Genomic DNA, 13,214 nt, shown 5'->3' on the forward strand with positions numbered 1-13,214 from the left:
CTTGTCAAAATAAGGTAAGAAGATGATAATTTACAGACAAGAAAATGGTGAAATAAAGGATAATACCAAAGTAATGCCTTAGGGAAGGAGGAGAAGAAACTAGATAGAACAGGAAAGAATGGTAAGAAAAGACATAGACATAGTGAGGAAGCACAATGGAAAAGCATAATATCAGCATAAAAAGTAATCAATAAAGAAAATATAACTCTCGCCAATCCCAAACATGTTAACAAGATATAGCTTCCTTAAAAGTAAAATTAGGTAACCAACACCTACTTCTAATAAGTAAATATTACTAACATGTAGTGGAGTTAGGCTACGGCTAATGATACATAAACCCAGGCTTTTCCATAAGGAGCCTATGAAATGACCATTAGGAAATCCCAAAAGCAGATGCTTCTGGTATAGCTTTTTAGCAAAAATTTGCAATTATCTTTTAGCAGTTAAAAAAAAAAAAAAAAGCATGCCTGTAGCTCTACAAATAGCAGAAATTAGTCTGAGTCAATACTGAGACTGTTTGTAGTGCTGCCAACGTGTGCCTTGTTTTCCAGACATCTCACCTGAATGGGTGGCCTTCATCAGATTTCTGGATAGCCTGGATCACACCCTTATATATCCTAAAGCTGATAGTCACAGAGAGCAGGGCCAAGGCAATGTAGGCCGTTACACTCACAATGCTGAATACTGTCAGCGAGAGCAGCAGGAACAAGCTGGCACCAAACACCACTCCAGTCTTCTTAATGTCTCTCCAGTAGAGGAGGTCAACAACTAAAGACGTAAAAAGAAGAGATCTGAAATTAGAACATTACCTTACCCATTTTTATTTACCTACAAAAGTAAAATGGCCTTAAGTGTATATATATATATATATTCAAATAATAGAAAAAATATCTTAACACAGAAAAACTACTAACTCAAAACATGCTAAGAAATTAAAACTTTACTAAAAACTAAACAAGTGAGTTTCACAGCTCTGCTTTTAAGAGATCTCTGAGAAATTTCACAAAACTGTAACCTAACCTGGCTATCACTGAAACAAACATTTCCTACAAAGCTAATAACAGAGGGAAATAGCCTTTACACTACCCAGAAAGCTATTTTCCTCTAGGAGCAGGTAAATGCAATGCCATAAAACTTTAGGTGTCAAAGAAAAAAACATGTTACACTATTATATAATGTTTATTAATAGTAAGGAGTCGGACAAAGCCTAACCTAGCAAGTCTGCTCTTGGCCCATGGTCACAGGCCACCGTGGGGATCGCATAACCAGGGGCCTGTGGTCTCAGGATCAGGTTATGTACAACCCAAGGAGAACATAATTATGTACAACCCTCCTCTGCAGGAGGCCCAAGAGCTCTTGAACTCACAGGCCAAACATAGTTCATCCCTTTCTGGATTGTGGACAGTTGGGATCGGGGAGCATTCTTATAGTAAAATAAATATGGATACACTCGAGTACATTTTTAAATAGTTAATTTTTAAGATGAAGGAGGCAATAAAGAAAAATCACATCTAGGGGCTACTTCAGTCTTGATCCCCAGGTCCTCTAATGTGTTTGAACTTCCTTTAGTGTTAAGGGTACTTTTGTGGGAAAATTTATGTATATGAACTACAAAATGTTAGATATTATTATGAAGCCCTAAATTCCTGTTAGTAAATGAGTGCTGATTAAGATATTTTAAATGCCCATAAGTGTGCTGCACATACCAGGGGTTCAACATTTATTATGTTTAAGGAACATTTATTCCACCCTCCTAAATATGATCTGATTTGAATGCTATTAACATCCTATATATGATTTACAGCTTTGTTTTCAAACTCTGATTTCAACTATTTATTAAAGTTTCTCTATTTCGAGTTTCCTCAACTCTGCCTAAAACACCCACATCAGTTTTGTTCTATTCAACTAGTTTCTACTACTATGCCAATATACTAGCACAACTGTGACTTGATCAGAACTTGAAATGGTGCATCTGCACCATGAATAACAAACACTAAATAACAGCAATGCTAACAGCTTTCTGACATTCAGCACTCACTCACTGAGCTGATACTGTTAAAAAACAAAAACAACTCAACCTAGTAGAATGAATTTAAAGACCTGAAAATGGGGCCATGGGTTTTTCTTTAAGCCCTGTCCAACTCTAAAACACTATAATTCTAGAAAGATAAGACACATAAAAACAGTATCAGTAAATTTTAAAACAAATACCATACCACTGTGAGAATTTAGAAAAGGAAAAAGACTAGAGGAAATTTTAAAAGACTTTGTGAAAGAGGCAGATACCAAGCTGAGTCTTGAAGAATGGGTAGGCATCTAGAAAACCTACAGGGACAGGGCTCATTGTGAGTCTCTGCTAGCAACAATCCTAATAACCAGTGCAGTTTTCTTTCTTTCAGCAAGAGGGTAAGGAAAGCAGTAACAAAGTTAGCCTTTGGTAACATTCTTTCCTGGAGGCGCCCCCTGTGCCCCACAACAGCAGCGTATCTAAGACAGACACAACAGGAGCTTACACAGACAAAGCACTTAAGACTCCAGAGTTGAACCACCGAGACTCAAACACGGATTCCATAACATACTAGTTATGTGACTTTAGGTAAGTCATTAGATCACTCTACACTTCACCTTCTTCCTCTATAAAATATGTATACAAATAGGAATGATTTTACTGAGATCATTACTGATTTTACTGAGATGTTGTAAGGATTAAGTGAGATAATGAATTAACAAAATTCTTCATCAGTAAGATAATGAATAGAATACATTTAATATAGTATACAGCATAAAATAAGTATTTCTTAATAAATGTCAAAGCTTTTATTTTTGTTATTAGTATAAATGCCACCATAATCATTATCACCTTCTTATTCAGGTTTTTAAATAATAAATACACAGAAAAAAAGAAAATGTCAACCTAGTGCTTTCCAGATGGCACTAGTGGTAAAGAACCCGCCCGCCAATGCAGGAGATGTAAGAGACTTGGGTTCCACCCCTGGGTTGGGAGATCCCCTGGAGGAGGGCACAGCAATTCACTCTAGTATTCTTGCCTGGAGAATCCCATGGAGAGGAGCCTAGTGGGCTATGGTCCATAGGGCTGAAAAGAGTTGGACATGACCAAAGCAACTTAGCACACATTGCTGTGTTATATCACAAACATGTCACTTTATAAATCACCAGAAAAGGATTTTAAAACATACTTAAGTTTTCATCATTACAGGGCAAATACAAGTTGATAACCTAAATGAATGAGCAAGTAAACACCCCAAATCTATTTTTATATTAAAAAAAAAAAAACCTCTTCCTTTGTAAAAATGTCTGATCCTCAACGTGCTCCAGAACACTTATTAACCCTCAAATCAACTATTGTTGATAAAAGATAAATGCAGATATCCTCACTATTTCTTACCATTAGACTTAGAGGTATATACAACATATATTAACGTCAAATCAAGTTACATAATAAAACAAGAGTTACTGTCCAAACAGTTTCAATGACTAGATAAAAATTATTTATTAGTAGTCTCTGATTGCTGTATAGATGGCTGTGGTGGAAAGAAGTACCAGGAACAAGGACTCAAGAAACCCACACCCTGGTACCCACATCCTCAGCACTGTATAACTCTGGATGATGCTCTACTTTCTGTAGACTCACAGAAACAAACAGGATTCACAGTTAGTACAAAGATACACATCAATCCTGCATTCAAATTCCCAATCAGTGTGTCCAAATTAGTCAGATTTTATGTTCTATTGTTTGCGCGAGATAAAAATTTTAAATATCTGCTTTCTTTTTTGATCTAGATTTACTAGGGGGTGAGAAGCTTAAATATTTTTATTTTTATCAGTTTTTTAAATGAACATTCCTTTTGGTCAAACATTATTAAAGATTTAGGAAAACAAATTCACATTCCTATAATTTTTCAAGCCATTATAAACTATGCCATTACGACAACAGTATGAGAGGAGCTAAAAAAAGAAAAAGACTGAGAAGCTACAGACTTTTTACACCTAAGAAATGTCTCCCACGTTGCCAATCTACATTCTCCACATATCCCTTTATTTCCTGAGTCAGCATTTACTGGGCACTTAGATCAAATACTGTCTATAGACATTATCTGTTTCAATTAAAACTCTATGAGGCAGGCTTTTAGACAAGAAAAGCAAGACCCAGATCATTTAGTAAGTGGTGAACATGAATTTTTAACATAGGCTTCCACAGATAAAACTCACCCTCTTCATGCATGATACCAAATTAAAGGCTCAGACTTTTATTAAAAATGTGTTAACTATGAAGTCTGAATGGAGAAGGCAATGGCACCCCACTCCAGTACTCTTGCCTGGAAAATCCATGGACAGTGGAGCCTGGTGGGCTGCAGTCCATGGGGTCGCTAAGAGTCAGACACGACTGAGCGACTTCGCTTTCTCTTTTGACTTTCATGCACTGGAGAAGGAAATGGCAACCCACTCCAGTGTTCTTGCCTGGAGAATTCCAGGGACGGGGGAGGCTGGTGGGCTTCCGTCTATGGGGTCGCACAGAGTCGGACACAACTGAAGGGACTTAGCAGCAGTAGCAGCAGCATGAAGTCTGAAAGGCTATCTAGTTAACAGTTTTTATCTCTGGGTTGAACTGTTATGAACTTAATTTGCTCCATTCCCTTTTATGCCACCTGAAATTGTCCCTTTTTGAGGGAAGCATGAATTACTACTTATTTACCAAAAATACACCCTTTCTATTCATGTTTGATACCACTAGAGAATCTTATAACAAATATGGTTCTCCCAGTAGGCTTTCCTACTGGGAAGAAAATACCCTCCCTGATACCTCAATATTAATATTTACATACAGCTCATAGTTAAAGTTCTGGTGCTTTGGGCTGAATCAAGCCAATTTCCTCTAAGCTAATGATATGAGAAGTCATGTATATGATCCAGTGATATTCAGTGAGTGCTGCCTAATGTTAACCTAACTGCATGCAAGTACAGTAAACTATAACCTACTGCTTCCTTTCTACCTATCAAATGGTTCCTAAAAATGAGATCTTTTCAAGAAATGGAAGAGCTCTGAAGATCTTGTCTGCAAGTCTATATATACTGTGTGAAAATATGCAAATAGCTATATAAGAGCTCTCAAAGCAGATTCGATGAGAGTCATGTGGAAATAAGTCCCAGAGATGCCCTGGTGATGAGGAGGAACAAAGGGCAGAAGAGTCAAGAGAGACACGACAACTAGGTACTGACAGGCAAACGTAAGACAAAAGCAATATACCCTACAGGAAGGTCTGAGAAGCAATCCGCGTGGTCGTCATGGTCATGGTGCCAAGTATAGAAGGGTTTCAATCTTTTTTTGTAAAGGAATTTAACAGATTGTTAATGAAGCTGCAAGGATAAAAAAAATACAGTTTCTAGCAAAGAGGGGTACAATTTTAATTGATATTCACCAGTATTTCTAGTTTCACAGATTCCTTAAATTGGTTTTAATGAAAAAACTTTGAAAGATGAAGTTTATCCAGTATTGGTGATTGTCAATGGAGGGAGTCATAAAATTTTTTCAAAATCCTTTCCTTCTTGAGAAATATATTCAAATACTATTGCTTCTAATATCCATCAAGAAATGTATGCACTATATCCATTAGTTAATTTAGATGTTTGTTCAACCCTGACACCAAAATCAGGCAGACACATCACAAGAAAACTACAGACCAAGATTCCTTATGAATACAGATATAGTAATCCTCAACAAGGTATGAGCAATCCAAATCTAGCAACACATTAAAAGGGTTACATACCATGGCCAAGTGGTATTTATCACAGGAATACAAGGCTGGTTTCAACATGTGAAAACCCATCAATAATACACCATATTAAAAGAATTAAGGACAAAACCCCACATGATCACAACAAAGAAGCATATGACAACATCCAAGACCCTTTTCATCAGAAAAATACAAACTAACAATAGGAATGGAAGGAATGTCCTCAAGCTGATAAAGGTTATCTACAAAAAACCCACAACTAACATCATACTTAATGGTGAAAGACTGAAAGCATTTCCCCTAAGGCCAAGAACTAGGGTAGGACATTCCTCTTTCAACTTACATTCAACACTGTCCTGGAGATATGGAGGTAGGGCAGTCAAGAAAAAAAAATAAAAGGTATCCAGACAGTAAAGGATGAAATTCAACGATCTCTATTTGCAAATAAGACAGTGTTACAGGTGGAAAATCCTAAGGAATCCACCAAAAAAGCAACAAACTAATAAACAAGTCCAGAAAGGTTGTAGGATATATATATACACACACACATATATATATTGATCAATATATAAAAAAATCAATTGTATTTCTATACTAGCAGTAAATGATCTGAAAATGGATTAAGAAAAGAATTCCATTTACAATAGCATCAAAAAGTTTAAACAGAGCAAAAGACTTAGAAACTGAAACTACAAGTGTTGAAAGAAATTAAAGACAAATACATAGAAAGACAGCCCATGTTTACAGATTAAAAGGCATTATTATAAAAATGGGAATACGCCTCAAATTGATCTACAGAGCAATCTCTATCAAAATCCTAGCTGCCTTTTAGAAAAAACTGACAAGCCAACTATAGAATTCCTATGGAAATGCAAGAGATCCAGAATAGCCAGAATAATTTTGAAAAACAAGAGAGTTGGAGCTTTCCTTTTTCAAAGCTTCCAACAAAGCTACAGTCATCAGTTTGGTAGCTGCATAAGGATGGACAGATAGATAGATTATGGAATAAAATTAAAAGTCCAGAAATAAACCCTTACATTATGGTCAAGTGATTTTTGACAAGGATGCAGACATTCAATGGGGGAAAGAACAGTTTTTTCAACAAGTGGCGCTAGGACAACTGGACATTTAACTTCAAAGAGACTGAGGTTGGACCCATACCTTACACCATATACAACTCAAAACGGATTAAAGACCTGAAGAGTTTAAAGTACAAAACTTACAAGAAAAAAATAAGTATAAATCTTCATGATTTTGGATTAGGCAATGTTTCCTTATAGCAGAAACAGTTTTAAAAAAGTAATAAATTGACCTCAATAAATTAAAAACTTCTGTGCTTTAGAGGACATTATCAAAGTGAATATTCAACCACAGAATAGGAGAAAGTATTTACAAATTAAACATCTGATACAAGACTTGAATTCAGAATATATTTAAGAAACTCTTACAACTCAACAATAGAAAGACAAATCAGCTGAAAATTGGCAAAGGATTTGAATATAAATTTCTGCAAAGAATATGGCCAGTAAGCAATGTAAAGGTGTCATTAATCATTAGAGAAATGCAAACCAAAACCACAACCAGATATCACTTCAGACACACTAGGCTGGCTAAAATAAAAAAGGCAGATGACAAATGTTGGCAAGAAGTAAAAGACTGGAATCCTCTTACATTGCTGATGGGAATATAAAATTCAGCAATGGTGAAAAACTGGCAATCCCTCAAAAAGTTGAACAGAGAGTTACCATATGACAAAGCAATTCCACTCCTAGGAATTTCCATTCAAAAGACTAGAAAAATCTATGTATACAAACGTTCACAGCAGCATTACTCATAGTAACCCAAAGAGGAAACAATCCAAATATCCGTCAACTGATGAATGGCCAGTACTTTGGCCACCTCATTCGAAGAGTTGACTCATTGGAAAAGACTCTGATGCTGGGGGGGTTGGGGGCAGGAGGAAAAGGGGACGACAGAGGATGAGCTGGATGGCATCACTGACTCGATAGACGTGGGTCTGAGTGAACTCCGGGAGTTGGGGATGGACAGGGAGGCCTGGCGTGCTGCGATTCATGGGGTCGCAAAGAGTCAGACATGACTGAGCAACTGAACTGAACTGATGAATGGATAAACAAAATATTCATATGACAGAATATTATTCAGCCATAAAAAGGAATGAAGTACTGATAACATGCAACAACATGGATGAATCTTGAAAATATTACGCTAAGCTAAAGAAGCCAAACACAAAAGGTTACACAGTTGTACGGTTCTGTTTACATCAAGTGTCTTGAATAGGCAATTCTATAGAAGCAGAAAGCAGATTTGTGGTTGCCAAGAACTGGGAGCAGAGACTGGGAATGACTGATGATGGGTTTAAGATTTTTTTGAGGGTGGGGATGAAAATGTTCTGAAATTAAATAATGGTGATGGCTGCACAATTCTGGAAATACACTAAAAATCAATGTTGTATATTTAATTAAAAAATTTAAAACAAACAAAAAACCCTTCAGTAAATATTACTGATTGATTAGAATGAAAGCATACTTATGCCAGTTTAAAGCATGTGGTAATTCTAATTGTTCAAAAAATGTTTCTATGCTTTGGATTTAACATTTCTTTATTTAAACTATCAGATATCTACACTTTTAAGTAAAAAACAGTGATGCTTTCAGATAACTTATAAAACAGTAAATACTGTCTTACAGGCTTTTCTCTCCTTACTAGATCCTGAAAGACTGCTAAATGCCTTTAATCTTTATATTACCTGCTTCATTAACATTTCCTGCACTGTCTGAATAATGACCAGATTAACAAGTTTCTATTCCTAAGAATAATTAAAGAGTTTAATATTTTCAAATTAAAGGACATCTTTAAATATGAACTACAAGGTCTCTAAAATGTTAGTTTTGGATTCGTCTGTAATCACTTCAGGACTGCTGTTTATGAAGGAAGAGTTTAATGGCCTCTATATTCTTGAGAAACCAAAATTAAGACAAAGGGCTTGTACAAGGAAAAGTTTACCCTTTCACGCTTCCTGAAGTCCCTTCTGTATTGCAGAATGGAGTGTTAATCATACAAGGCAACCTAAACTTTATTCTTAAATAAAATGTCCATGAAATTCCTTTTAAAAATCTGAAATTAAATTTAACAGTGCTTTTTCCTTTTGTAACAGTGGAGAATGCTTATGGATTACCAAATATTAATAATTTTGATCAATTTAAACAAAATTTTTGTCATTTAGAAAAAAGTGATTTATTCCCTGCAGTGCTTCCCCATTTTTGTTTTCCAAATAAAACTGTGAAAAATCTTTGATTGTGCTTTGTGCAGTGCACAGAGTAGTACAGCATCACTATCAAATCAAAATTTTAATTTAAAATAATTCCCCATACACTACAGTCTTTTATTCAAATGAAATAACTTCTGGCCCAAGGAAGAGTAGGAAGAGTTTGCGTACATGTGGTAATCATAAATTGTCAACTGTCATAGCTAAAAATAGTGCCAGCCTGACATGCAGGAGTCATCCAATTACATTTTGCCCCTAATCAAATTCTTACTGAAGCTCTTCCTTGAATAGCCTGAAGTCAAGTTCCAATTCTTAAATCTTTTATCTGGGTAGGAAAAAACACTTAACTAGGTGCTCCTAAAAACACCGATAGAACAAGCAACAGCTAGTTGAAAAATGCCTACTTCCTAAGCAAAAGCAAATATTAAGTACTCTTTAATAAAGTAAGGTGAAGAATGAGAAAGGAAGAAAGGCAGTTAAAAAGGAAATTAATAAATATAAACAAATAAATGTTTAACTATTAGAATGATCTCCAAGCCAGGCTTCAGCAATATGTGAACTGTGAACTTCTAGATGTTCAAGCTGGCTTTAGAAAAGGCAGAGGAACCACAGATCAAATTGCCAACATCCGCTGGATCATCGAGAAAGCAAGAGAGTTCCAGAAAAAACATCTATTTCTGCTTTACTGACTATGCCAAAGCCTTTGACTGTGTGGATCACAATAAACTGTGGAAAATTCTTCAAGACATGGAATACCAGACCACCTGACCTGCCTCTTGAGAAATCTGTATGCAGGTCAGGAAGCAACAGTTAGAACTGGACATGGAACAACAGACTGGTTCCAAATAGGAAAAGGAGTACGTCAAGGCTGGATATTGTCACCCTGCTTATTTAACTTATATGCAGAGTACATCATGAGAAATGCTGGGCTGGAAGAAGCACAAGCTGGAATCAAGATTGCCAGGAGAAATATCAATAACCTCAGATATGCAGATGACACCACCCTTATGGCAGAAAGTGAAGAGGAACTAAAAAGCCTCTTGATGAAAGTGAAAGAGGAGAGTGAAAAAGTTGGCTTAAAGCTCAACATTCAGAAAATGAAGATCATGGCACGCGGTCCCATCACTTCATGGGAAATAGATGGGGAAACAGTGTCAGACTTTATTTTGGGGGCTCCAAAATCACTGCAGATGGTGACTGCAGCCATGAAATTAAAAGACGCTTACTCCTTGGAAGGAAAGTTATGACCAACCTAGATAGCATATTCAAAAGCAGAGATATCACTTTGCCAACAAAGGTCCATCTAGTCCAGGCTATGGTTTTTCCAGTGGTCATGTATGGATGTGAGAGTTGGACTGTGAAGAAAGCTGAATGCTGAAGAATTGATGCTTTTGAACTGTGGTGTTGGAGAAGACTCTTGAGAGTCCCTTGGACTTCAAGGAGATCCAACCAGTCCATTCTAAAGGAGATCAGTCCTGGGTGTTCTTTGGAAGGACTGATGCTGAAGCTAAAACTCCAGTACTTTGGCCACCTCATGTGAAGAGTTGACTCATTGGAAAAGACCCTGATGCTGGGAGGGACCAGGGGCAGGAGGAGAAGGGGACAACAGAGGATGAGATGGCTGGATGGCATCACTGACTCAATAGACGTGAGTTTGAGTGAACTCCGGGAGTTGGTGATGGACAGGGAGGCCTGGCGTGCTGTGATTCATGGGGTTGCAAAGAGTCAGACAGGACTGAGCGACTGAAATGATTAGAATGATATTAAATTTTTAGTTTATTTTTCACAATCATAGTCTTCACACTATTACATACTTATGTTATTTATTAGAAATCACAAGCCTTAAATAAAATTTTCCCAATTGCCAGGAAAAATGACTAGAATTCAGAGTTAATCATTTATTACCACATAGTTAGTTTTTATCTCCACATAATAAGCAGTACTCTTGCCTGGAGAATGCTATGGACAGAGGAGCCTGATGGACTACAGTCCAGCGGTCGCAAAGAGTCAGACATGACTGAGGGACTAACACACACACACACAATAAGCATTCACTTGGCTAATAAGCGACAGGTGAAGGTACACAAAAAGATCTGTGCAGAGTGGGAGTTTAACCTTTCAGCAAAGACAGTAAGAGAAGCTTGAGTCCTATTTCTTCCACCTATTTACCATCAATATGATCCTGGTTAGATCACTTAACCTAGTTTCCCCATGTATAAAACTGGAAAAATGACAGCCACCTAACAAGTTAGTTGAAAATGAAGTGGGATTTCACACGTGAAAATGCTTGATGAACTAAATACTAAATAAAAGTAATGTCTGAAGAGATAAAGTCAAGTAGCTCAATCAAATATTAAATACAATGCTTTAATGCTCAACTAAGCTCTGATTTTTTTAAAAGGTGAGTTCAGCTTTCTTTGAAAGAAAGCACTGCTAACTTGGTTTCAGTTAGGAAGTTTCATGGGTACCTAGTATTGCTACAAAGTATCTCAACAAAACACTTGGCAAACCAGCCTCCCTCTTGGCCATCTCTCCTCATCCTGTAGCCTGAGTTTCTAAAAGACATTAATTTCAGACAGGTCCTTGTGTCTTTCATCACTAAATCTTCCCTGTTTTACTCCTGACAACTTAGCAGTGGGTTGTCCATCTAAGGAAGAAACATTTTACATAAAATTAGTATAAATTCTATATTTGCCCTTTCCGTAGTAATTTAGTAATCCCCTATTCTGAGCAAGGAACTGCGCAACTATTTTGTATACATTATCACTGATCACAACACCTCTATACTGCGCAACTATTTTGTATACATTATCACTGATCACAACACCTCTATAAAGTGCCTATTACCTGCATTTTATACATAAAGAAAGTGAGGCTTAGAAGTATTAATATTATTAAACTGTGAAGGGTTACCAACTGAAATTCAGGTCTGACCATGAATGTCTCACTCCTTCCATCATACCACATTTTGTATTTAAAGGAATTTATCTAACCCCACATCCAAGGTCAGGGGTGGCAGCCGAGGGGAGCTACCCCACATCCAAGGTAGGGAGCAGCGGCTGCGCTTTGCTGGAACAGTCGTGAAGAGATACCCCACGTCCAAGGTTAAGAGAAACCCAAGTAAGACAGTAGGTGCTGAGAGGGATCAGACAGACTGAAACCACCATCACAGACAACTAGCCAATCTGATGACATGGACCACAGCCTTGTCTAACTCAATGAAACTAAGCCATGCCGTGTGGGGCCACCCAAGACAGACGGGTCATGGTGGAGAGGTCTGACAAAATGTGTTCCACTGGAGAAGGGAATGGCAAACCACTTCAGTATTCTTGCCTAGAGAACCCCACGAACAGTGTGAAAAGGCAAAAAGATAGGACACTGAAAGATAAACTCCCTAGGTCGGTAGGTGCCCAATATGCTACTGGAGATCAGTGAAGAAATAACTCCAGAAAGAAGAGGATGAGATGGTTGGATGGCATCACCGACTCAATGGAGATGGGTTTGAGTAGACTCCAGGAGTTTATGATGGACAGGGAGGCCTGGAGCACTGCAATTCTTGGGGTCACAAAGAGTTGGACACAACTGAGCGACTGAACTGAACTGAACTGATCAGTCCTCATTTGCTCTTTATCGTTCTTGAGGATTCCATATAGTGTTTCAACCCTAGTTTAAATAACTGAGGAGACGCAATTTCAGTAATACAGATTCATTAATAGGAGTGAATCATGTTCTGTTTAAATTGCAAATTGTGATTCCTAGAACCTATCTAAATTGTCCCTCTCTTTGAAAATAATAAATTAAAACTATAATAGCAATACATATAGATAGATGAGGCAACATAAAGCAACCACAAAACTGCACATCTTCCTAATAATGTAGCATTTTGTAAGATCAATGTCTTAAGCAACATTGGAGAATTGCTCCAAAAGAGACTGATAGTCCAATAGGCACTTCAAAATAGAATATGTGACCTCAAAAGATTAAGAATAACCAACAGGAAAGTCATGAAAACCCTTGAACCTTTTTTGTAAAAGGACATTATGTATGATCCACTGTGAAAATTCAACCAGAAAACATGTCATTTTGGGTTAACCAATTTCTTAGTAAAAACTATACATCATAAAGCCCCCAAACTTGATTCATCTCTGTTTATTCTAAGAACTTATGCACAGCTG

The 13,214-nt window shown here is 37.1% G+C and overlaps 1 protein-coding gene across 3 annotated transcripts in view; it reads right to left on the reverse strand.

Moving 5' to 3' along the window:
- RTN4 (reticulon 4) overlaps window positions 1–13,214 on the reverse strand; it is a 74,661-nt gene that overhangs the window by 15,877 nt on the left and 45,570 nt on the right. For all 3 annotated transcript variants that reach the window (XM_061432386.1, XM_061432387.1, XM_061432388.1), the window contains one exon: window positions 561–768. In XM_061432386.1, coding sequence (XP_061288370.1) covers window positions 561–768 — 208 coding nt within the window. The remainder of the gene's footprint in view (window positions 1–560; window positions 769–13,214) is intronic.

Source organism: Bos javanicus, chromosome 11 (assembly GCF_032452875.1).
Source record: "Bos javanicus breed banteng chromosome 11, ARS-OSU_banteng_1.0, whole genome shotgun sequence".
In the NCBI taxonomy this organism is placed as follows: Eukaryota; Metazoa; Chordata; class Mammalia; order Artiodactyla; family Bovidae; genus Bos; species Bos javanicus.